The 26,507-nt window shown below is 31.8% G+C and overlaps 3 protein-coding genes across 3 annotated transcripts; 1 reads left to right on the top strand and 2 right to left on the bottom strand.

Moving 5' to 3' along the window:
* The first annotated feature begins 6,494 nt into the window (after positions 1-6,494).
* On the top strand, positions 6,495-7,817 carry LOC125851975 (nicotianamine synthase). Its single transcript, XM_049531708.1, has one exon. The coding sequence runs from the start codon at positions 6,596-6,598 to the stop codon at positions 7,547-7,549; it is 954 nt and encodes a 317-aa protein (XP_049387665.1). The 5' UTR covers positions 6,495-6,595; the 3' UTR covers positions 7,550-7,817.
* Positions 7,818-10,769: 2,952 nt separating this feature from the next.
* LOC125868842 (uncharacterized) lies at positions 10,770-15,848 on the bottom strand. The gene is made up of 3 exons (XM_049549420.1): positions 15,684-15,848; positions 13,254-14,533; positions 10,770-11,069 (listed from the first exon to the last, which is right to left on the bottom strand). The coding sequence occupies exons 2-3, from the start codon at positions 14,432-14,434 to the stop codon at positions 10,958-10,960; spliced, it is 1,293 nt and encodes a 430-aa protein (XP_049405377.1). The 5' UTR covers positions 14,435-14,533; positions 15,684-15,848; the 3' UTR covers positions 10,770-10,957.
* A 3,332-nt stretch (positions 15,849-19,180) lies between these two features.
* Positions 19,181-23,455, bottom strand: LOC125853686 (homeobox protein knotted-1-like 1). The gene is made up of 5 exons (XM_049533412.1): positions 23,048-23,455; positions 22,840-22,959; positions 22,591-22,744; positions 19,838-20,088; positions 19,181-19,357 (listed from the first exon to the last, which is right to left on the bottom strand). The coding sequence occupies exons 1-5, from the start codon at positions 23,336-23,338 to the stop codon at positions 19,184-19,186; spliced, it is 990 nt and encodes a 329-aa protein (XP_049389369.1). The 5' UTR covers positions 23,339-23,455; the 3' UTR covers positions 19,181-19,183.
* Positions 23,456-26,507: the final 3,052 nt, after the last annotated feature.

The following is a 26,507-nucleotide window of genomic DNA, read 5'->3' as shown; positions in this document are numbered from 1 at the left end:
TACTAAATATATGTACAAGAATTTATAATTTTAAAATTCAGTTACTGATGAGGACGTTAAGCGTTATTCTAATATTTTAGATCCCAAATTTAAATCATAATCGGACGAATCGTAATTAAACATTCAATCATATCTCTTGAATATCTTTTGCAACATGTTTAACGAATTGTTTAAAGTCCAAATGGGGCCTTTTTTTTTTTACATCAGTACGTAACAATCTATCCTTTTGTTTTTATCTTCTTTGGTATTTTTGGAATGTTACTATTTCTTGTGCGATGAAATGACACTAATTATTAATCAAAGATAGGATAAGATGCGTTAGTTTTGCTATAAAAATATTATTAAGGTCATAATTCAGAAGATATATAGTAATTAAATTTGTTAATAATATCTATTTCTGCTTCTTTCTTACGGTATTCTTATTCCATTTTCTTGTGTTTATCGAACATTCTACGTGTGATTTATTATTCTTACATACATAATTTAATTACTTGTCAACTTAAACGTTATTCTATCACTAGCTAGGTTGCGTTAGCGAAGATTATACGTAAATTTTACCAAATTTGAAAAAGGAATTAACTTATATCCGCTGAAATTTAGGATAAATGAATATTTATACAATTGGAATATAACTTAACCGTGGTTTTTTTTCTTCTTCTTCTTCATATTACTAATTCTATTAATGTAATAATTAGTACGACTAACAAAACTCACAACTTTAGAATTAAAAATGAAAGGTGTTTACTATCCGAACAACTTGTCTAATACAACTAACAAACAAAGTCGTAGGTCGACCATCAAATAAAATACAAGAATATGTTCTTTGTCAACACAACAATCCCAATTTTTAAAATAGTAGCTGTATTAAATACTTAAAAAGGATAACGAAAGCCTAATCCGTACAAGACATCATTTGACCAAATATATATGTGATAGATTTTTCAACAACACTAAGAATAAGGAGAGGATTTATTTTTTTTTAGAACAATTCTCATTTGTTTCTCACACTAAACATTTTCTTTTCTCTTCCTTTTTACATTATATTGTTCTAGAAACAGCTTGAAAACTATACAACAACAACTTACTCCGTATAATTTCACAAGTGAAGTATGAGAAGGATAGAATATAACGGAGACCTTATTGTAATAGAAATCAAAGATATATATATATATATATTTGATTTATTAGTCGATTAGAATAATTTTTTACCGTGAGTGAATTGTATATGTTAGGAGGTGTTGTCATAATGACTCTAGAAATGGCATAGTGGTGGTAATTTCATATGGCACTAAGAGGGGCTAAAGCTGTTCGTCACATGGAGTGATACATTAAAATATTGATAAACTTTTCACTAAAGTATATCAATGTCGAAAAAACACTAGCTATGTGCTATATGTCCAACTGTTCTTCTTTCCTTTTTTGGGAATGGAATGCTTACCTTGGTGAATGAATATAATTTTGGACTCTTTATAAGGTTAGAGCAATTCTTATGGAGGTTTAAATTAGGCTAAAATCTAATTTGACATAATATCGAAGTCAAGTCTAATGTGTACCCCATAAAATTGAACAATTGCAAAAGGTGAAAATTATCACCCAATCCATGAATGTACACGCACTACATCGGACAATAGAACATCGGATAAAGAATATGTAGAGATTCGAGCATGATAGGCATTCATGAATGTGTACATATCAGTGAAATTTCAAATAAAAAATATGTACCGCCCCGAGCATGAAAATGGGAAGGGTTATAATAAATGTACTCCTTATAAGTTACACTATAAAACTTGAACAATCCTTTTAAGGATAAATTACCTATATACACATTTTTATTTTTCATAATTTCCATCATTCCCTACCATTTCAAAATATTTCCAAAATTCTTTATTTTTTTCAAATTTTCAAGTTAATCGGATACATAAGTATCCCATCCTTAACACATGATTTCCTTCTTTTCTTTCACTCCTTTATTCTCTCCATAATTTTCTCTACAATCTTATCAGTTACAATTTTCATATCAATTTGATTTTCAAAAGAATTCTCTAGAATCTTATCCGTTAGAATTTTCATATCAATTTTATTCTCAAAAGTATTCTCTCTCCGGTCATCAAATTCAAACTACTCAATCGATATACTGTGTCTCCTCCACAGTCGTCTTCTTCAATTTTATTTTTTTTCTTCTTTATTTCCTGATGCATATGGATCAGGATCATTCTTTTAGTGTTGGTATTACTCAACTAGTCGAAGAAGGATGCATCTTCTCCTTCTAAATAGACTGTGGAAAAAACGCTCAAAAAGACTAAAAAAGTCGATCTACTGGTGGCTTTTGTAAGGACTTTGGATCGAAATTCATGAGTGACGTCTATGTTAATAGTAAAAAAAAATTACAAGAGTGAATGTTGAGAAGGAGAATGAGAATGAGAATGAGAAGAAGGATGTACCTTCGTAATTTCTAAAGTAAATGTAGAAAAAAGTGGATATACATTTGTCTTCTAAAGTGATTGTTGAGAAAGAGAAGTCGAAATAGATTAGATTGTTGATTTTTTGTCCCGATTTTTTGTTGTTCATCTTTTTTATGATGCATATGGGTTCAGATCTTTTAATGTATCTAGTTGATTTTGATTCTTAAATTAATGTATAATTCGTTCGTTTCACCTTTATGATACATTACAATTTAATCATGTACAATATATTGTTTTCAAATATTAGTTGTGATACATAACCCTAATTTATTGAAACACAAATTACTATGTATCATGTTCATAGTTATGTATTGGATACACAAATATTACAAAATCCGTTATCTTTTTACTACCGACACGTACACCCTGCCTTGTTTAACTAGTAGAAGTCTATGTATCGATAGACACTATCAAATATTACTATTGATACTTGTATCATATTCATAGTTATGTATATGATACATAACTTTGTTATGTGTATAGCATAGTTATGTATCATGATGTTGTGATGTATCGCATGTTGTTAAGTATCTGCAACACTGTTTTATCATATTCATAGTTTTTTTTTTGTATATATATGATACATAATTATATAAAATTGTCAATTTTTTTTAAATCTGTTATAATTTGGGAGAGAATCGCATGTTGTGATTTGCATGATTTGGGGAACTGACATTTAATTTTATATTTAATTTCCTTTTTAATCTCAACAAAGTAGTTGTATAATGTATCCGGATGACTGCTATTTGAAGGGATTTTTTATAAAATAGAAAAGAGTAGAGATAGAATGTAATTTAGGTCTTACACTATGACATTATGTAAGTTGTACTATTTTTAATGTATGTTAGATCAAAGACCTAATAATTTGACAATTTGCCTTCTATATTTTTTCCAATCAACTATAATGCGCTATTGTGTGTCCATGGAGTATTTACTCCTTTTGTTGGTTGTTTCCATTTATAATATTAAGAATTGAAAGTGAATGCACACATTTTAAAAAAAATAAATAGAAATAAACATTATATATTTTACACTAAAACTCAACATACTTGATAGATTAAAATATTTAATAAAAGTTATTGATAGTTTAAAAAAAGTAGAGTATATAATTTCTCAGATAGTAAAAGATAGACTTATTGTCTTGAAAAGACAAAATAATATTTCTTAAAATTCCACCTAATTGGTATTTTAAATGACCACTTGAGAAACTATAATGCAGCATATAATTAATTACAAGCTCATCTACAGTGTAATTTTTATTTATTGTTTTAATTTTTTTAAATAGAAGTAGCAATTCTAGAAATTAGTAATGCTTAATTATTATTATTAATAATTTGTCATGTGATTTGATGTTTCTCCCCAATGAAAAAATGAGAAAGAAGGTTATAAGATTTAAAAGAAGTATGAAAGTGACTTGTAATAAATACTTAGAAGAAAAATTCAAATAAATTAATAAAAGGATGTGTTGCCAAAATTTAGTAACGTAATACTCCTATATTGTTGATTGTGGCATATGTGGAAAATCGCTGAGATAGGCATATTGGACCCAAATGCTTGCACGCAAGGTTACAACAAAAATAAATAAATAAAATTTTGTATAATAAAAATGGTTACTAGAAAAATTGACATTTTCTATAGGCCGTACATTATTTTCATATATAATTGCCAGACCAGTGTGAAACCAAAATATGCCATATAGGAAGTCCATTCAATATCCAAAATGGTTTTGAAAATCATTTTGTTTTTAGAAGTAAAAATATTTCTCCAACTTCACGCGAGAGGAATAAGATCTACATACACATCAGACTCTTCATACCGCATTTACAAGACTATATTGAATATGTTATTATTGTTGGATAATCCTAAATATTAGTTATTTCAGTAAATTGTTTATTTCAAAATACTTGACGTTTTAGTGAAATAAAAAAAACCACTTGTTAGTTGTTAATTTTTTTTCTATATAAAAACATAATTTTGCTCCGTCAAATATTGATAAATGCTCGTTTAATTCTATGGGATATCTGCCACCTCAACCAATTTCACAGGGTATCTGTCACCTCCGACCAACAACCAACAACCAGCAACAAGTAACTCTTCGATCATTTCATCAACAAGGACAAGGTGTTTCCCATAGGAAAACCAATTTGGAATAGAAAGGATTAAAGAAAAAGGAATTGTTTTTTTTTAAAAAAAAAAACAGCTTAGAATTAAAGCATTTAAATTTGGTAATGCAGTGGTATGGAGTGTGGACAATCTAAGTGGGAAAGCATAAGAAAATTAAGATTCTGATGTTACAATCAATGTTTTTTCCCTATATATTCCCCTATTTTCACTAATTTAATTAGGTGTTGTATTAACACTAGATTCTTATGCATTATCCATGCCATTTTCCCAATATTCCTAGGTTTCTTCCTAATTATTATAAATTAATTAATTCATTGCTCCACCTTGTTATTCATGCCGTTTTAATACGAGTAACCATATGAGGTAAAAAAATCCAAATCATGATTAAGTGTTCTTGTGGAGAACTTAAAAGGAAAAAAAAAAGAATAGAGTCGGACCAGATGCTCCAATGACTAACACTTCATATCGAGTGTTTATATCATATTAATTTTAATTATTATAATTTGATGCTAGTAAATTTTACCTATAATTTGTTAAAATAACAAGGGAAGGAGCAATAATAATAAATATTAAATATAGATATGCCTAGGCATTGGGATTGTAAGTTTGGCATTTGTCCCAAGACCCAAGAAAACTACTCACTTTGTGGTCCAACAAAGTCACTAACCGTAAAACATTAGGGTTTTCGTACAAATGCAAAACTAGAATAGAAACACAAGTACACAACAAAGCTCCAAACAAGTAGTACTACCAAACAAGTTACTAGTATCGTAGTACTTAGAGTAACTACGTTTCATATTCTCTCTGTCATATTTTATGTGATATTTTTTGTATTTTGAAATTTAAATAAGTCTATTTTTTATCGTGAATTTCTCATATATCTTTTAAATATTTGAATTGTCAATTATTGTGTCTTACATTACTTTTTACGTAGTTTATAAATGTATAAATTTCATTTCAAAAAATTTGAAGATTTCATGCGCAAATTTCTGGTCAAACTTAAATTATTTGACTTTCAAAAAACGAAAAATGTTACATAAATTGGGACAGAGGGAGTATTAGTTATTCACGTTATTATCAATAATTATTTCAAATTTTTAAGAGGTAAATTAATAAAAATATTCTTACTATTTATGATTTATTAAAAGTGTGTGAAGAAAAAAGTGAACAACAAATATGAAATGAAGGGAGTAATAATTTAAAATGAAGTTCATGCTTCAAATTTCTGATCTTTTTTACTAACCAACCTACTAATTTTTAATGAGTATTTAAGTAGCTAATTGCAGTACTTAAATATTTGATATTCCTAATTAGAACTATAGTATGTGTCTAGTCGTTGTTAATATAATATTCCATCTGTCTCAATTTATGGCATACCATTTGAATTAAAACAAAGTTAAAGAAATTTAAAAAAAAATCTTCTTTTATGTTTGTGATCCAAAACACTCTTTAACCATTTGTGTAGTTACAAATCATCTCATTAGAAGTAAAACGTTAATTTTAAAGTTAAATTATTTCCAATTATTGAAATATGACATACCTTTTAAAACTAACTAAAAAAAAAAATGTACCACATAAATTAGAACAAAGAAAGTATCCTTAAAAAAAATAAAAAATCATATACCATACATACAAAGACAAAAAGTGTAAATTAGGTTCGTAAAAATAACTTGTTAAATATGTCACAATTATTTACACTATCAATTTGTTAAAAGAAATCACCACAAAATTTATTCCATAGCATTTCATTATATTCTTTTAAATAAATTAATAATCCAAAAATCTCAAACAATGAATGATGCAACAAATCACCCCACCCCCACCCCCCCCCCCCCCCCCCCCCCCCCCCCCCCCCCCCCCCAAAAAAAAAAAATCCGTCGATAAATAGCGACCTGTGGAGTCTTCATAAGCATCAGATTATTTTGTGCTAAAAACATATTACAAACAATTTCTTGTTTTACAATTCCAAGAAAAGAAAAAAAAAATATCAATTTGCTCATAGTGTCGACATGGTGTGCCAAAATAGCAATCCATTAGTAGAAAAAGTATGTGAATTGTATGAGCAAATTTCAAGATTGGAGAACCTTAGCCCTTCCAAAGATGTCAACATATTGTTCACAGATCTTGTCCACACGTGCATGCCTCCTAATCCCATTGATGTCTCTAAGCTCTGCCAAAAAATTCAACAAATTAGGTCTCATCTCATCAAACTATGTGGTCAAGCAGAAGGACTTTTAGAGTCACACTTTTCTAAAATTCTTGCCTCATATGAAAATCCCCTTCAACATCTTCACATTTTCCCATATTTTGACAATTACATCAAACTCAGTTTACTTGAGTACAACATCCTTACTAAAAACACAACAAATATCCCAAAAAAAATTGCTTTTATTGGATCAGGTCCACTTCCACTTACCTCACTTGTTTTAGCTACTAAACATCTTACTACTACTTATTTTCACAACTATGACATTGATGTTGATGCTAATTCCATGGCGGCCGCCCTTGTGGCGGCCGATCCTGACTTGTCAAGCCGTATGACTTTTCATACGGCCGACATCATGGATGTAACGTGTGCCTTGAAAGACTACGATGTAGTCTTTCTGGCCGCGTTGGTTGGTATGGATAAAGAGGACAAAGTTAAGGTTGTTGATCATCTTGCTAAATACATGTCTCCAGGGGCTACCCTGATGCTTAGAAGTGCACATGGTGCGCGTGCTTTTCTCTACCCTGTCCTCGATCCTCGTGATCTACGAGGATTTGAGGTACTTTCGGTGTACCATCCTACAGATGAGGTGATTAATTCTGTGATAATTGCGCGAAAATTGCCAGTTCCTTGTGTTCAACCACTTGATGGATTGGGTGCCTATGTGTTACCTAGCAAATGTGCTTGTGCTGAGATTCATGCTTTCAATCCACTCAATAAGATGAATTTGGTTGAGGAATTTGCACTTGAGGAGTGAGATTTATGTGTTGAAGAATTTATAATTTGTCTTGTGCTATGTTTTAATTATATTATGTTCCTCATAAATGTGGAGTACTTCCATTTTGATTTTTCATTATTAGTAGTAATACTTTGTTGTTGTATCCCTAACTGTTTGATCAGTGTGTCCCATTTGTGTGTCTCAAACTACAAAAAAAAAAAAAAAGGCATGACACTATGAGGCCTTTTGTTAATCTTACAAATTTTATCTATATGAATATCAACCATATTGAAATGTTTTGTGCATTTGTTGATTTCCTTCAATTTCCAATTTTGTTTTATTCAATATTTCATTTTTCTTGTTTATCTTTATATTATTATTATTATTATTATTATTATATTACATTGGAGGATTTGAAAAGGTGGAGGAATCGAGGAGGAAGATAAGGGATTGAATCATGCGTCCTGGTCTATGGGAGATTCAAATCAACTAGACTGTAAACTTTGACGGTATAGTTTCTTTAGTTAGTATTTAATTTGCTTCTGGTATTGTTTCAATCGTATTCTTAGTATATCTTGTTACACTTTTCAACTGATGTTATAATTTTAAAAAAAAAAAATTGGTTGTAACGACTAAAGAAAAGGAATTGAAACCTTGCACGATTTTTATTTTGATTTTGAAGATGATGTGAAAGGGGAAATTTATAGAAAAAGGACAATATACATTACTTTCCACTTACGGTCAAGTACACAAAGTTTACAAAAAACTTCCAACTGCAACTTCATCAGTGATATCATCTTTTATCTTTTTCTTATTGCTTCAATTTTTATTTTTAAAAAAAATCGCTTCAATTTTTGCATATTTTCAGATATATCCTCATGGCTCAAATCACTATAAGAAAATATGAAATTTAGCTAAAAAATTATCGGCTATTCCTAGCTAAAAAGCTTCTAGCTAATTGGATTTACTTATAATTCATCACTAAATGCGATTAACATGAAATTTTTGTTGTTTAGCTTCAAAAAAAATTTGTCACTAATTTTTCGTTTTATGGTAGTGAAAGAAATTGTCTTCCTCCTCCTTGTCGATCCTTTTCTTATTTATCTTACGTGAAAGATAAAATATCCCTCATTAATTCGGAAGAGAATTTTTTTTCTCCTTATATTGAATTGTCTTCTCTTGAGGGTTCTAGGAGTAGCCCCGCACACACGATGAAATGAGCTTGCAAGCCAAAATGAGTTAATTCCCCCTTCCTCCCCTGAACTGAAATCGTTTTCAAAGCATTGACTTGTCATAACACAGAATTCATTTGTGATGAGCTTTTTTACTATTGATTTTCCTTTCAATAACAATATTGTACTATCTTTTCTAAAATGTACAAAAGAATCTGATCACTTAAGTTGAGTGGAAGAGAAAGGTGAAGGGGCCATTTGAAGATAAAACCAAAATAATTTATTTAAAAAAAGATGGTCAATAATAAGAAGACTACAATATATCTTCCAACTATACAACTTCAGTCAATTCAAACAGTGTATCTACAATCTGTTGATTTTTAATTTGTCTTGAGGTGATGATAAATTGACGTAATTTTGTCTATATATATATGCCTTCACATCTATAAAAAGCTAGTGTACTTAAATGGTCCATATTTCCAGCCAACAAATGTCTTATCGTTTATCAATCAAACATCAGCATATCCAAAAATATTTTAATGTCATTTAGCTTTATGCATACATCTTTTCAATCCGTCTTCGCTTTGTATGCATAGAATATGTTCACAGGAGCATACTTAATTTAATAATTTCTTTTTAAAAGTGTTATGTATTTTTGTGTGAAAAATAATCGATGAAATTGTGTTGATTTTTTTTCTTTAAAATCACCGACAATCTAACAAAGTTAGTCGAATTTTAACATTGTTTAGTAGTGTTATTAGCAATGAACAAGAGTCTTTTTTTAGTAGTGTTATTAACAAAGTCAGTCGAGTCTTTTTGAAGATGGGTTTTTTTATTCGTATTGATTTATATTAAAAATTAAAAGTGAGTATTTGCGTTAAATTTAGATAGCCTAGATGATAAGAAAAAATAAATAAGTAGTGTTATTTAATTTAATTGAATGTTTAAGAAAGAAAATCAAAGAACTTTCATCAATTTATTTTCATGCAAAAATACAGAGAAATATATAAAAAATAATATTATTGTTTGAAAAATTTTATGTTCGTTCGTGAATGTTTAATTCTTTTAATTAATAAGCACACGTCTATTTTTTAAAATTAAGAAATTGCAATTGAAGAACATAAATAAAAACAAATCATAAAAATTAGAACAAGTATTTAAATGGTACATAAAAAATGGAGTTTAAGCTAAGTTGGAGTGAGTTTGAGGGGCTATATATGTGTTTGGCCTATTTTTTTTAGACACTAGAATCATGGACATGAATATTATAATAGAAAATATAAATTCATGCCCATCTAAAAAGATATTTATGAAGAAGAAAAATAAAATAAATCACATTCGGATCTAAGGTAGGTTTACTTGGTAAAATGAGATCTATCCGCGATTATATACACAAAAAGAACATTTAATATGAAGCTGGACTCCAATTAACAGTTCCTGTCAGCTCACGAGGTAAATTCATTACGTTGAGTGATCATTTGAAAAATTAACATGGTATTTATGTGATCAGAGACTCGGAGTAGAGAAAAATTGAATAACTATTACTTTCTTCTGGGATTTTTCCATTGATCTGTCTTGCACTTCAGGGCAGGTAAAATTTGCCTGCCCAGAAGTAGAACTGAGCAAAAGCACAGTAGCCACTCTATTACAACTTTCCAGATCTGTTTTAAGGCAAACAGAGAATATTATGAGCAGAAAATAATGACGCACCTGAATAATCCCCCAATCCCCACCCCTAGCCAACAACCAAGAGACAATTAAATCCATCCCCACCCCCACCTGACCTCGCCGACAAACAAAAAATGACAGCTTTACAACACTCCACACAATCTACATGGATCATGTTGGATGGTCTATCAATGCATATAAGTTTATAACAAAAGGTGCAAGGTAGGGAAAAAGGGGTCCCTTTAGTAAAAGAACCTCACTGCACAAGACAGCAAGAAATGAACACAAGTTCTACTCATGATTTTAGTTGAGCATAGTGAACGATACAGAGAACAAGTTCTGTTCATGTTTTTAGTATAGAATATCTCAATAATTAAAAAGCAAAATACAATCTATGCCCTAATGCATGAATGTTACAATAAGGAGACAATTGGATAATTCTGAAACTGATACCAGAATGTGCTTCTCTGCCATTCATATAACTTCACAAGAGCTACAGATGACATTTGAATGCAAAGAGCAAAACAGAAAGTCAGTACAGTGCTTCAAACAACCTGAAAGCTGGCTGAACCATGAGCACAAACAAGAACCAGACTACAATACGGCTTCACCGGGTCTCCCAATCCTTCAATTTTTTACCCTTAGGCTTTGCAATAGGAGCATTAACAGCAGCCATTTTTGTATTATACTTGGCCCGAAGAGAGTCATTGTACGTCCACCTGCTCCAACGGCAATTGTCAGTCAGTAAGTGCAAAGGCTGTTAGCAGAATACTACATAGATAAAGCTGGACACTGAACCACAAAGCACAAACTATACACCATAAACTAGAATACAGAATGATATATTGAAATTTTGAAGCAGTCTGCATTTTTTCCCTTTCTAGTTTGTCCCCACAAAGAGATTCAACTAAAAATGTACACATACATCGCCTACTGGTGGAAGTCAAATAGAGTACTCCTTCTGTCAGGAAGCAAGTATAGCATTCGAATGGCTAAGACAAAAGTGTAGGGAGCGATCTCATCACAGCAGCAGCCTTAGTATTACACAAATACTAGCAGGCAAAGCATTCAATGAAAACCAGGTACTTGGCCAGATATTACTATACTTCCTCTGGGTACAAGCTAAGCCCCACAAACCAGTCTATCAAATGAAGGGACCAGGTTGCTAGATATTTTCTTTCTTTAATCCCAGATGCTCTAAGCTACTCAGATAGGTTATAGGCTCTAAAAGAAATACTCAACTCCGAGTGCTGAAGTGCCCTGAAGTGTTAATTTTTCTTCTGGGATTTTTCCATTGATATTTCTAACAGATAGGTTGCTAGATAACTATTTTGCTAGATATTTTTTTCCATTGAAGAATGCTGAAGAATACAACAGTACTAATTCTCAAAAAAAAAGAAAAAAAACTCAACTGAAGAGTATTTTTATTTATTTTTTAACAAGGTAGATAATTTTATTGAGTGAAAAAGTGCTTATATATTTTGGAGAATTCCCTTTCCACAATTGAAATTACTGAACTGGAAGCAAAACATTCTGTCGCACTAATGTAATAAACTTCTATGTTTCTCTAGAGTGATCCTAATAAGTACATCTGCCACTATGTATGAATCTTTTTAAAGTAATTCACTTTAATACACGACTAGTCAATAATTATGCAGGGAATTTGATATTAACACTGAGAAAGCACCTATAATTAATGCACTCACTCCCACACCTCCAAAACCAAAAATCGTTTCAAGGCCCCAAACTCTGAACTCCCAGTTATAATCTTCCTATGCTATACAAGGCTTTTCAATTCTTTTCCTATCCAGCGGGCCAGGTACATTTGCCATGACAAAAATTCGCCAACCATCAAAACAGAATGCAAGTGTGTTTTTACAGGAACAGAGAAAAATGGAAGCTCCTGTGGTAGCAGCACCATCACTCAAAAATATGCAATCAAAATTTTCAGATCCCCAACATTTGTTGATCGTCTCATTTTCTGGAAACTTTGATGGTTTAAATGCTACAAGTACCACTCAGGCAAGAAGATCTCAACAGGCAATCAAATTCTTCATATATACATCCCCAGAAATCCACCAAGCAAACGAAATTTTTCTACTACCACACCAAATCCCGCCCTAGGTACTGATACACATACACATCAGATAAACCTTTCTTCACCCTGAGATGCACATCATTCTCTCTTAAGACCTTTGGCCAGGGAAATAATTATTATTTAAAAATTCCAAGCAAAAGAACCATAGAAAGAGTAGGTAACTAATCAAGCTTGCAGAATCCATCAGCATATAGACAAGACCCATGAGCTCAGCTCAACCCCCTTCCTCTTATCGTCACCCAATAAAAAGGAAGGAAAAGAAACAGAGAGACAGAGAGTGGAACAGAGAGACACAGACAGAGAACAGCTGTCAATGTGATGAGATGTATTGTTCAGGATACAAATCACCCACTTTATAGAAGGCCAAATAAGACTCTAGAACAAAGTTCACACATTTAGAACCATTATTCTCCTAATAGTTCTGATGCTACTGTGAAACATCTGAAGTATGATCAAATATTCAATGAAATGTAACTTTAATTTTATCATTTGCTTTCTGTACAGTAAATCCAATTTGGAAGACCAAGATTGAGAGATATCACCAGTTTCAAGAAAATCAATATGCTAAAGAGTAAAAACTGTGACATCCCTTCAACCAAAGTGAAAGAGCAGGTAAGATAATCAGAGTCAGAGAATAGGTAATATTCACCACTGTGTTGAGACCAATAAACCAGATGCTAATGTGAAATAAACAACCAGGCGTAACTGAAGGATGCATTATTAAGAATTGCTAATCCAGCATATCTACGTGACAAATTGAATGAACAGAAATGAGCATATAACATAGAAGGTTTAAGGTACTTACGGGTTGTTCCAATCAGTTGTGTCCTCATTGACAAGATGTGTCCATTTTGTCCTTCCACTGCGACCAAAGTGTTTGACCTGCATGACTTTTGGTAGTATGGATTTATCCAACTTATCCTCCCCTGTTGGTGCAGAGAAATCACGGTGGAATATATTATCAGCGCCAGAAGTTCCAGCTATGTCATCAGTATCTGACTGGAAGAAAGCACCCTTGTGGTAATATTTCTGCATAAACTTCCACTTCTGCTTGGGTGGTGGGGCAGGTTTCGGGTTTCTCCTTTCCCACTCCTTCCTCTCTTCTTCCGTCATATTTCTTACTCTCTCTATTTCTTCCCTCTCCTTCTTACTAGCCTCCCTGTCCTCCCTCTCCCTCTTGATCCTGGCAATTTCTCTGGACTTCCAAGCTTCGTATTCTTCAGCCTCATTCACCTCATCATCAGTATCTACATCAGCAATATTAGCTTCCAGCTCCAAATTTTTCTGAATTATTTCTTCCTCTCGTATCTTCTCAACTACTATTTGTTTTGTTTCAAGTTTTCTCTCCTCTAACCTCTTCTTCACTAACTCCTCGAGAGCTCGTTCCTCTGCCTCGCGCTTTTCACGCTCATCTATGGTGTCTCTCTCAGATTTTGGAACAAAAACTGGTTTCACCATTGCTATCCCTGTGGTCTCTTCCTCTGATTCAGTTTCATATTCTGATTCCTCTTCCTCCTCTTCTTCTACCTCCTCTTCTTCTTCCTCCGGCAGAGCTTCTTCCTGTTGCCTCTGAAGATTTTTTTCCCTGATTCTCCTCCTCCTTTCATCCAAGGCATCTTCGTCATCCTCCTCAAATTCCATTCTTTCTAGTCTTCTATTTTCCTCTTCAATGGTTGAAACAATCTCTGCTTGCCGGATGCGTCGATGATCTGCTCTGATTTCCTCACGATTATCAACTTTACTCTCTGCCAGTCGACGCAGCCTTGCATCATCTTTTCTTGCAATGTCTGAACCACCCTGGCTGGGAAAGGCTTTCTCAAGTGCTGCTTCCCTGTTCATCCGCATATCCTCATCTTTTTCTGGTTCATCTGCCCATTCAGGAGCTTTACCAGGCCAATATCTTTTCACTTTTGTTTGGCCAATTTTACCCCTGAGCTTTTCCCTAATTGCAATAATTGCATCACTTACACCAGCTGTTACAGACATTTTTATAAGAGAAAGAACCCCCTTGAAGAAAATGGTATGTAAACGAAACAGTGGACGCTTTATATGCTTCAAGCCTCTGAACCCAATGATATGATCTCCCTATTACAAAAGAAAAAGAAGAGAATAAATTAGACAAGATTATATGTGTGTGTATAATATGTTTCTTCGGGCACTGCCACACACAAAATTTCAAGAACAAATGGCATCACAACCAAATCAAATCTACTTAACTGATCAAGTAGAGTACTTGGCAGTAGTAAAGTGGGATTTGTAACTTGTACCAAGTTATAGAGGAGATATCAATGAGACAATGACTATCAAAAATAAAAGATAAATAACCTATAAAAAAAATAAATTGTTATTCCAGTATCTTCTCTAGAGCCGCAACAAATTCAACCTACACAGCAGCAACATCTGTCATTCAACTGTCTTCTTTCAGGCAAAGGTTGATAACAGAGGATAAAGGAAAGGAAATCTCAATTTTATACCAGAACAGAACTCTCAAAAATATGACAATGGAGCTCAGCCCATATAAACAGACTATAGGCAGCTTCTAGGCCTTCTTATTGATTAACAGGTGACTAAGAGGGTAGGGTGCCTCTCATGGAAGAGGTAGTAACGGCCCAGGGGTTCATCTGAACCCCTTCCGATGAAAATTACACTGCTTATACATGGTTAAACTTATTTTTTATATATATATAGCAGATGTTGAACCCCCTTCGACTTATTCATGTGTTTGCTTATTCATAGTTTGCACCCCTTAATGAAAATCTTGTCTCCGCCACTACTCTTGTGATATGTATGCCTCAAACTCTCCAAAACAGAAATTTAGAATTGCAAAGAGTACAAAAATCTCAAGTAAAATAGATTTTGATATGGAAAATAGTTTAGGGTTAAATTAACGTCGACTTGCAAATCATGAAAATGAAGACCTTCCTGAGCTGCGAAGATGGTAAAAAAATTGGCAAAACTTAGTTCTCGCTCTCTTGAATATAAACCCTACTCCTTCCACAAAGGAACCCTAAAACCGACTAGGAGAAAAATACAAATCTATCACCAATTCAAAACAGTCTTAAATTACAATAAACGAAATTCGTACAAAAGAATAGCCTACAAAATCTATTTGTTTATGAACATATCACGACTTCTTTGAAATCAAACACTATGCGCTTCAGCGAATTCAAGCTTGTATAAAATTGCACACATGTTAAGGGGGAAAATATTAATCATTAAGCGAATGAAAACTTACCTTAGAGTCGACGGAGATGACGAAATCGCCGGAGATTGGCGTTCAGAATAGACTCGTTCGATAATGGCGGTCGGGGTACACTCCGAATCGAAGTTATGTTGAAGAAAGATTTTACGCTCTATTCTATACGCAGGTAAATTCTAATTACCAACTTAACCTCGAAAACAAAATCAAAATTCTAATTTGCCCCTTTTAGGCATCTCCAACCTTAAGAGTTTTCTCACCAACGACTCCAACTCAATTCTCAATTTATTTTTTTCAAATTCTTTATATAATATAGATTTATATTTTATTCTAAATTTCTAAAACACAACTACGAATAATTAAAAAAATAATCAACAAGCATAATCATAAATTCTCTAGATCATACATTAATTTTTTTCGAATATTGTTAAATTTGGAAAGGACCTTCCAGATTATTAAATTATTATTGTGATTTTTAAAATAATTATGTTATATATTGTATTTTTAAATTTAAATTTTCATTTTATCATTTAAATTTTGTGCATTCTTCATAGTGAAAATCAATAATAATATCAAATTAGATTCACTTGAAGTGACGAAAATTGAAAAAAAAATATTTGAAATATTATTAATTCAGGATGAAAGTAGTATATATTAAATAATATATTTTTTAAAATGTTATATTACATTTAAAAAAGAATTATGAATATTAGAAAATTTTAATTAATATCCTTATATGAAAAATAATATGTTAATTACAAAATAATAAAAATAATAATATAATATTCAAAAAGTGAAATAAATAGTATGAATAATAGTTCTACAAATTTAATTTGGAGAATTATTATTCAACTTTCTATAATTGGAGAGTAGAGGGTAAAATAGAGAATGCTTGGAGAAGGTATTCTCTATTTTACTCCCAAAATATAGAGAATGAAGAGTAAAATAGAGTAGGGTTGGAGATCGTTTAACATTTTGAGCAGGGGAAAAAGATCTTTACCCTTTTAATTTCCTGAAAATAAGATAATGCTTCCTACTCACTTTTACTTGTCATTTATTTCTAAAATTTTCTTGTTATTTTCATATATATTGCTTGCCATGCATGTTTTACCTTTTATATTAAATACTACTATTATGTATATCATTTTTCAAGATCCAAAAAACATATGCTTTTCGTCCAACAATTGTTTTTCACTATACTATTTTAAGATGTCCAACAATACCTGTCCACTTTATGAAATTAACGAATAATTTTGTGCTTAGTTCCTAATTTACCATTATCATTAAATAAAGTCATTTCTCTATTAGGTTTTTTCAAGACATTATAGTTATTATATTCGAAGGTGACATATGCTTTTCGTCCAACAATTGTTTTTCACTATACTATTTTGAGATGTCCAACAATACTTGTCCACTTTATGAAATTAACGAATAATTTTGTGCTTAGTTCCTAATTTACCATTATCATTAAATAAAGTCATTTCTCTATTAGGTTTTTTCAAGACATTATAGTTATTATATTCAAAGGTGATATAGTAAAATTATCCTTCTATTTATAGCTTTTTAAGAAGTATGCAAAATTAATAGTGGACAAATATTATTGTACATAGAAAGTATATTATTAATTGTTTTCTTAAAAATTGTGTCAAATTAAACATTAACAAATAAAAATGAACAAAAAAAAATAATTGTGAATTCGACTTTAAAAATATCTTTTACTATACTCAAGTGGCCTATTTATATCTTTAGAAAACTATATCACCTTCACATGTAATGTAAAATAGAGCAAACGGGCAATTTGACCATTAACTAGGTGAAATCTAACATTTTTCTCTCAATGAATAATAGTTGGTTACTTTAAAGCAAACTAACACAAATTCCACTAATTTGAAGTCTTATTATGTATCTTCACTTTAATTGTTAAAGTTACCTTTTGTACCACATTTAATTTACTAGCTAGATATATCTCGAATACATGTGGGTCAAATTAGGAGTAATTAATTTCACATATATTATATACAAGCGTGATTTATATATTTGTGGAATATATTGACTCTCTCGGTCGCCTCTATCCCATTTCGCTGGCATCTCTCCTTCTCTCACTCACCTCTCTCCCATCTCACTCACCTCTCTTCTTCCCTCGTTCGCCCATCTCCCATCTTACTCATCTCTAACCTTCTCTCGNATTCGGTATACAAATGTATATATTGTTATCTCCTGTATTCAGATTAGCAAACCAGAAATAATAAAAGATGAAAAGAAAAACACAAAGAACTATCCGAGTCCACAGAACCCACTGTGTGTCCTTAAGAAATTTAATCCCCTCAAGTACACGAGGTTGCAGATTAATTCCTCCCAAGATAAAACGGATTAACCATTATAGAAGTAGCGGTACCTCAAACTTCGATAATTTCAACAAACTCAAAATGACAGCAACGAATCACACACACAGACACTATCGATCAATTTTGTTTTGTAAGAAATGTATGCAAAAGAAGGGAAGAATTCGATTCAGAAAAATGAGAGAAAGCCTCTCTATTTATAGCCAACAAAGGGTAAAGGTCACAACCCATTGGAAAGAATACAACCTTTCATAAAGAAGACAACACTTTGGAAAAGGCATAACCTTTCAAACGGTCACAATCCTTTAGAAATGACACAACCTTTCATAAAGTTCACAACCCTTCGGCATAGTTACAACTCTTCAGGAGAGTCACAACCCTTCATTTCATATTCACACCTTTAAAATCCAACATGTATTTCATAATGTATTTGGTTTTTAAGATACATGTATCAGTGTAAAATGATACATGCATGTTGATTCTCTCGTTCACCTCTCCCTATGTATCTAATATCAAAGATATATGTATCTGACTTGAAATCTGTTACAAAATTATTAATTAGTGAAACAATATGTAATTATTTCAAACTATAGAATGGATTAATATTTATGGTAGAAAAAATTGTGTAATTAGATAGTTTTTCCTTACTTTAACTTATGCCATTCGTTGTAACCAAAATGGCTGAATATTGTCATTATTCACTAACAGATAAAGTTCAAAAATGCTTATGACAGACACGTATTTACAATAAAATAAAATAATTTAATTTTGTGTTTGTAGTGTTATACCTGAGAGTTGAAAATGCAAAAATTGGCGAATAAAGGGGGTAGAATATAAAAATAGTATAGTATAATTGTTTGTCGAAAAAATTGTGTGAACACAAATAAAAGTTAAAAAATTATAGAAATAAGATCAAAAGGAGCATGATCATGTTTTTTTTTCATTTTAGGCTAGAATCCACCAATCCAAACAAGAAAAAGTAACAATAATGAAATGAATACTAGGTTCCTTATTTTTGGTGAAGTAAAATTTATTCAATAATATCAAGATCTAAAAAAAAAGAAAAAGTACAGAAACTTTGTATTTTGAACATAGATGGTTTAACAATTGTCGATTTATAAACTTCAAAATACACACTTTCTGTCATAATACTATACACTACGTGTTAGCTAGCAGGAGGTTCCTTTGTCATTTTCAAGTGCCTCCAGATCCATCAAAATACATCGATCCAGCACTAACACCTTCCATTAGAGCAAATTTCATGTCTTCCGATGGCCGCCAGTGTCGCTTCCTTTGGTTTATGAACCAGTTGTTTATCTGCTTCTGGTCTAGCCCTGTCATCTCTGATAGCCTATTTTTCTCTTCTTCCTGCATTCATTGTCATCCATATACATGTTAAATGAATAGAAAACAGTCAGATCATGTCACCACTCGCGACACTGGATTCTGCGCGATCGTTGGTCATAAAGAAATTAGAATGGCAAATGTAAAGATTGGGGGCAAATAACAAATTGAGTATATTCTCTCTACACAGGCAATGTTGAAGCTCAGATAACTATAGGTATCCATCATAAGAGTTTAGATAACTAGAAATTAACGCAGGTTAATTGCTGCAACATGTTAGATCGTTTAAATTCTTTTGCAATGTCCGTGTATGTAAGTTAGATCTATAATCATATTAACACGTAAAAGTAACTGGCAATGCCAGTAGATACATGTCCTATATATGCTTGAACTTCAAAGACCAGTTAAAATAGGAACTAGTTCAGCCAGATCTCCTGATAGAGCAATCTAGGTAAGCATAGTTATGAAACGAACGGCTCCGAGAAGAGAATTACTAGAAATTACCGTGGGATAAGGCCATCGATAGTGAGTCTTCCACCAGTCCAGCAATACAATTCTTGCTTCCTTAGATAACTTGCCTTTCTTCCTCTTCTTCAGAAATTCCTTTCTCAAACTGCTAAGATAGCCACTATATTTGCGCATCAGCATTTCTTTTAGCTCATTATCGCCTTCACGGTTAGCAGGATATTCTTGACTATCCGCTGCTTCCATCTCCTCACAGCCTAGATCCTCCTCTGAGGTACCACCTGCTTCATCTGTTATGGACATCTAACATAAATCAAAAAGGGCTCGTATGCCTTACATCACCTAGCACAGCACATCTTTTGCATTCTTCGTATGATATGTTTCAAACAAAAAAAAACAACACTATTACATGGAATAATTTAAATCCCCGAGCAATAGTAAAATCTTTCGAGCAATTAGTTATATGAGAATTAATATAAACAAATTTGATTTCAATGGTTCACTAAATTAATGACCAGATCAATCAAGTGACAATGATTTGAGCGTTTTTTTAACATCATATCTCAAGTAAAATTATGAAACTGCATAACACTGATTAAGATATCGTACAAGGATCTAGCTAGTGCAAAAAATATACATTCAAACTTTCCAGTACATGGTAACATGGAGATATTACCTATCAGGACAGTAGAAACCATGAAGAAAGCAACAGAATCTAATTCTTGCACAATATAAAGATGCTTGCTTTAGCTTTACATCATTACAATTCACATGGAATTCTGTAAAAGAAATTATCCAATTTCAAATGGATTTCATTTTAAAACTGCACACAGGTCTAATAACTAAACTAAATTTCCGGCTTTGTAGTTACCTGATCCCACCAATGAATAATTTAGACTAAGAAAATATCAAATAGGGGAAAACAAATTAAGTACGCAGTACTCTATTGAGATGGTAAACAAAGTGCGGAATACTAGCTCAGATATATGAGCTCGAGCCCCAAGCAGTGATAAAGAAGACATCTTATCCTAGTTTACATTAAACATTAAGTTTTATGAATTCTTGAACCATGAAAAGGGGCATGTAATATCATAACTTGTACGAAGTAGAGATTTTGAAAGTTTACAAACGGAATAAGTTTGCATAAAGTTGGAAGTTTATTCTCATCAAACTACATATGGATGATGATCTTGTATATTTAAGTAGTAAACCTTGGTTGCTCTTAGTATTCTGATGTCTCTTGGTGTAATCCTTAATTAATTCAAAGTCTAGCAGCACATAGTCAAGAAAAAAATGAAATCTTGTAGGAAATATCCATTCATGACTCTCCCAAAGTTATCCTCTCCTAAGAAAAATTAATGCAGATTGCATTGGCCTTCATCTGGAAATACCACTAGTTCCCAAAGTTATTAGAAATCCATAGACATTTAAGCATAATTACATGACTATGTAAGGGAGTAAGGACAAAATTTGTGACATGACACAAAAATAGGCACAGAAAAGGTCTGGAAAATGACATGACTATACATTATACAAGCGACAGATTTAAAAGTTTATCTTAACAATTTCAAGGCCCTAGCCCATGTCTAAAAGCTTTGGTTCTTCATGTATCTACCAAACAAATAAATTTAAACACATTCCATATTTAAGCTAAGTATATCACATGTTCATGTGCAGGTGTGCTCGTCAGCATCGAAACAAAGTGATTAATGCTTCGCAGTTTTTGAAACTAGTACACCATCTACTAAATTGGATGTGCATACCATCTATACATTTTATGCCTGATCACAACGGATATATTTTCAATATCATCACCAACAAAGAACACTAACCATCTATAACTTTCAACTTCCATGACCAAAAGCACATTTTTCAAGTGGGGGTTATTTATATCATATGTAAACCATTTATGTGGGTTTTCATTAAATCAAAGTTACTTTCTTTGATGAAAAACTCGAACCAAACAAGCAAGTAGGTTTTTTAGCATCACCGTGTAAGGCAATTTCAGAAAGAAAAGAAGAAGAAGAAAAGCCCCTAATTATAATTACAGAAAAATTCATTTGTATTGAAGTGTGTAACCATATCATCCATTCCTAGAGAGAAATCACATTTCTATACACTTAATTATTCTCATTTCACGGAAACCAATAGCTTTTATTTAAACTTTGTATACATATTAAGAAATTCACTTGATTGTACCCAATAATTGTTAGTATATATTAACTCGAGAAATATTATAGAAATCCATAAACTTCAAGTACAGGATCTACCTCTAGTTAATTTTCACATTTTCTCATCTATAAACATTCTTTCTTTTCTCAGACATAGATTTTGAAATTGATTAAGTTGTGTTATGACATGCATTTCACAAGTTCCGAAAACTTGAGAATATTTGAAGTAAATCTGATCAAACAAAACTCTCAAAATCTACGGACAAACGCTAGCTTAGAAGATGGAAGGAAGTCTACACTCCACAGCAATGTTAATAAAGCAAAAGTATAGATGTTGTTGAAGCATTGGAAAGATAATAAAGAAAGAAATATAATTAGTCTGACAGTAACAGTAGTTCCTTGGATGCAGCTTCTGAAAAGCCTCAATTTCCAAGGCTTCAACCAACATGCCTCCTACTACTACTAATAACATCGATCTGCTAACCCTAATACAGATTACAGAAAGGGACAGCAAAAGTATAGGGGGTCCGAATCAAAAATTGAACGGAATAGTATTTCTGACTAGTACTACAAACACACACGCACAGACTCTAGTTAATTAATTAAGTAATTAAAGAGTACCAGATATATAATTGTTGAAACTTGTTGAAGTAATTAAATTATCTTTGCATAGGGAACTGAGCTGTGACTCTATGTTATTCAAGAAACTTGTAGCTTCATCAAACGGCTTTGAAAGCTCCTCTTTGTATTTCACTAATACCGCACAATATGATTCCTTCACAACAAAAACCCTCTTTTAGATAATGAAAAGAAAAGAAAAAAACTCATGATATATGTGTGTGTGGGTTTAGTTTTTCTTTTTCTTATTACCATAAACTTATCGAGTTCTGGATCAGCTCCAATTTCACTACTGTGACATGAGCTGGATATTAAGTTGTTCTCTTTGCTAATTTCTTCGAGAATTGATGTCATTCCTTGCGGTGCTCCAACCTTGATATAAATTTGCCCAAATTGAAAAATAAGGGCATATAGATGATAAATAAATAAATAATCAAAGATGAACATATTAAACACTAACCTTACGACATTGAAGGTAAGCAGAAAGTAAGTTAGGATAAAGAGGATGATTTGCAATCTGAGCTTTAATAAGATCTGACATATTGGTACTGGATTTAGTATTATTTTGATGATCAGCGGCTTCTAATTGACGATAATGATGAATAGCAAAACTAGTATGATGAGTAGGAGTGTTATTAATAATAGTCGTCCCACCCTCATCCTCAGCCTCAGCCTCAGCCTCTTGTTGTTGTTGTTGTCTACTGCGTGAACATACAATAGCAGAATGAAGTTTGCTCAATTCATCCATCATCAAACAGTTACACAGTATGTGAACAACAACTTGTAATAATTAAAAAATACTTAGCTATAATCTGGCTGTATATATATGGAGTACGTTTCTTTAAACCCAAAAAAAAAGACACCTGGAAAAAGGCCCTAGCTAGGTAGCTACTTCAATTTTATTTTTAGTCCAAAAATTTAAAAAGGTGATAAAGACCCGACCAAACGAGACTATGTGTTACTAGTGATTAGTGGGGAAAGGAAAAGGAAAGAGGAACGAAGCCCTGGGGTGTTTCAAGGATTCAAGGAGGTATGCCCGGTTGGATTTATATGTTGTTCTTGTTTTTTTAGAAAACATATATATAAACTTGTTTTTTATTTTAAATTAAGTAATCTAATAGATATCAACATTTATATAAAATAAATAATAATATTATATCAATAAAAAAGTTTCAAAATTATCGAGTGATTAATAATGGTGATAGTTAATTCTAATGGTTATCGGTGTTGATTAAGGATGTTATTTTGTGGTGATAGTTAATATGTACGGTAGACTAGTAGCTACTGGTAATGACGATTGAAGGCATAATACATGTTCATGACTCTTAATTTGACGTTAGCTGACAACTATGACCTTTTACTTTAGATGTGCATAAGTAGATATCTAAATTTGTATAAATTAAATAAATAGACACATTTGTCCTACATAACACCCTGCATGACAATTTTATGTCTTATGTGACATCCTACGTGTATTATGTCATGTAGGACACGTGTTTCTACTTGTTCAATTTTATACAAGTTTAAGTGTCTACTTGTGCACACTCAAAGTTGAAAGACATAATTATCCTTTGAAGCCAAGTTAATTGTCATGTTTATGTATTATATCTACTTTGAAATTGAGTAAGTAGACACACATTATACACATCATACATGATAATTTGCATGAGATACACTAATTCTATGTTACAATTAGTGTCATATAGGATGTGTGTGCCTACTTATTGATTTCAACGTATGAGGGCACAAATATCAATGGAAACCGTATTAAAATGTATTTATGTACTCCCTTTCTGACATTTTATGTGTCACCATTTTCTTTTTAGTTCATCCAACGAAGAATGTTACTTTACTATAATTAAAAATATTTTAACTTAATTTTTTTATCCTTAATAAAATAATTTAAATCACATAAATATCAAAATTATTTTAAACCATAATTTTTTATAAAAGTCAATTTAAAAAATATTATATTAATAAAACGATATCATATAATATAAAATGAAATGCAAGAAATATTATGCAAAACAAAGAAAAGGTTAGAGAAGATGAGGTTGGTTTGAGGAAAGGACAATAGGAAGGAATGGATGGACACCTCGAAGATATGAAAATATTGTTGAGCGTCATCAATAGATAATTTTATAATGTATAATTTAAATTTAATATGAATTTCAAATGGTAGTGAAAAATCAAAAAGAAAAATAAAATAAACTCGGAGGCTTTTTTGGTTTATAGCGCACGTTCTCCCACGCTACCGAACAGTAACACCTTGTACCTTATGCTCATTTTTAGTGAGGCATCTATACTCTCCCAATTCAATTAATCTCCAACTCCACTACGTTACCTAGAGTCTAGAGATGAGATAAATAAGAATATAGAGGAGGTACATGTATTCTTAACTTCAAAAAAATTAAATATATAGGTGTACATTTATTTTAAGAAACTGATATAAATTATGATATAATTTATCGTGCACTCATGAAGAGTATAAGTTTGACATTGGGCTGCTAGTACAAGCTAGATGAACCACCCACGAGACCTGGGTTTGAATCTAGCTATAACGCTTATTTTATTGTTTATTTTAGAGCTCATATTTGAAATAAGATAATATTGATGCACCTGAAATTTTCAAACCCTGAGTTCGCCTTTGATTATAAATAATGTAACTTAATTTTGAGTTGAACTAATATATATAATTAAATAAAATTATTTTATATTTTATTTTGAAATTTTATCTGAAAATTGTGTAGTTAGTTTAGATGTTAGTTACTGCCTTTATTTAGCTTACTATTGCGAGTTCAAGTTAGTTGGATCTGTACAATTTTCAAATTCATATTTAATATGGCGAGTTATAATTTTACAACTACCATTAAATTAATTTTGCAAGTTAAACTTTGTCCTAGGCTGAAACGGCATCGGTACCGGTAAGTTTTGGGAAGACAAAAGTGAGGTGTTTGATCAAGTTTTGAAAAAATATTAAGTTAGAGTAATCAAGTTTCAACAGTCCCTCACTAATCTATCGCTAAATAATTCTAATTAGCTAACTGAATTTTTTTATACTCCGTAGTTAAAATGAGATTAGTGTAAAATTTTGTTGTTTAGCTACGAAATTTTATATGTTACTAATTTTATTTTCTTAATAGTAGTTCCAAGTCCATGAAATATTCTTTCCTATCTCGTCCCCATTCCCCAAACGACCTCTTGAGTATAGTACTTAGGAGTTGTTTGGTGTGAGATATATAATAATTCTAGGATAAAACGTAGGATTATTTTATCTCACCATTTTGAATCATAATAATGGGAATATGGGATAAGTATCACATATACTTACATGATAGGATAACTTATCCCGAAATAACTTATTTCCACCCGAAACTACTCTTACACATGAGTTGTCAATTAGTGGGAAGGCGTTTTGGTAAAAAGAAAAGAAGGTGAGGTGAGGTGACAATACGGTGTGTGTGTGTGTTAATTGAGGCCAGGGTGGTAAAATTAAGTGCGTCACTTTTTTGCACTGTTTGATGGATTGTTGATCACACAAAGGCTTGTGTTGAGTCATTCAAAAGGCAGACATTACTGCAAAAGAAAATACTTAACACAAGTTGGAAGTACTAGTCTTCATAAAACCTAAAAACCTTAGTTACTCTCTTCATACTCCCTCCGTCCCTATTTACTTGTCCATATTTCCTTTTTTAGTTGTCCCTATTTAGTTGTCAATTTTGACAAATCAAGAAAGAACAACAAATTTTTTTCTATTATACCCTTATTTACACTTCTTGAAAATTGTAAAAGTGTATATTGTTTCCCTCCAATTTATTTCACTTGAATTCAAATAAGTGGTTGTAATTTTGAAGTGAAAAGTTGTCATAAGGGTAAAATTGTAACTTCACTGTGCTAATCATTGTTGCCTTAATCTGTGT

This window comes from Solanum stenotomum, chromosome 1 (assembly GCF_019186545.1).
Source record: "Solanum stenotomum isolate F172 chromosome 1, ASM1918654v1, whole genome shotgun sequence".
In the NCBI taxonomy this organism is placed as follows: Eukaryota; Viridiplantae; Streptophyta; class Magnoliopsida; order Solanales; family Solanaceae; genus Solanum; species Solanum stenotomum.
Note: the sequence above shows the minus strand (reverse complement) of the source record. Positions and strands in the feature narration are given on the sequence as shown.

Excerpts from the sequence above, each read along its gene's own strand:
- LOC125853686 (XM_049533412.1), bottom strand. The coding sequence starts at position 23,338 with ATGATGGATGAATTGAGCAAACTTCATTCTGCTATTGTATGTTCACGC. Across the intron at positions 22,745-22,839 it reads CAGAACTCGATAAGTTTATG|GAATCATATTGTGCGGTATT; the intron begins GTAATAAGAAAA and ends TTTGTTGTGAAG. Across the intron at positions 20,089-22,590 it reads TTTCAACAATTATATATCTG|ATGAAGCAGGTGGTACCTCA; the intron begins GTACTCTTTAAT and ends TGTCCATAACAG.
- LOC125851975 (XM_049531708.1), top strand. The coding sequence starts at position 6,596 with ATGGTGTGCCAAAATAGCAATCCATTAGTAGAAAAAGTATGTGAATTG.
- LOC125868842 (XM_049549420.1), bottom strand. The coding sequence starts at position 14,434 with ATGTCTGTAACAGCTGGTGTAAGTGATGCAATTATTGCAATTAGGGAA. Across the intron at positions 11,070-13,253 it reads ACAACTGATTGGAACAACCC|GTGGACGTACAATGACTCTC; the intron begins GTAAGTACCTTA and ends CCGTTGGAGCAG.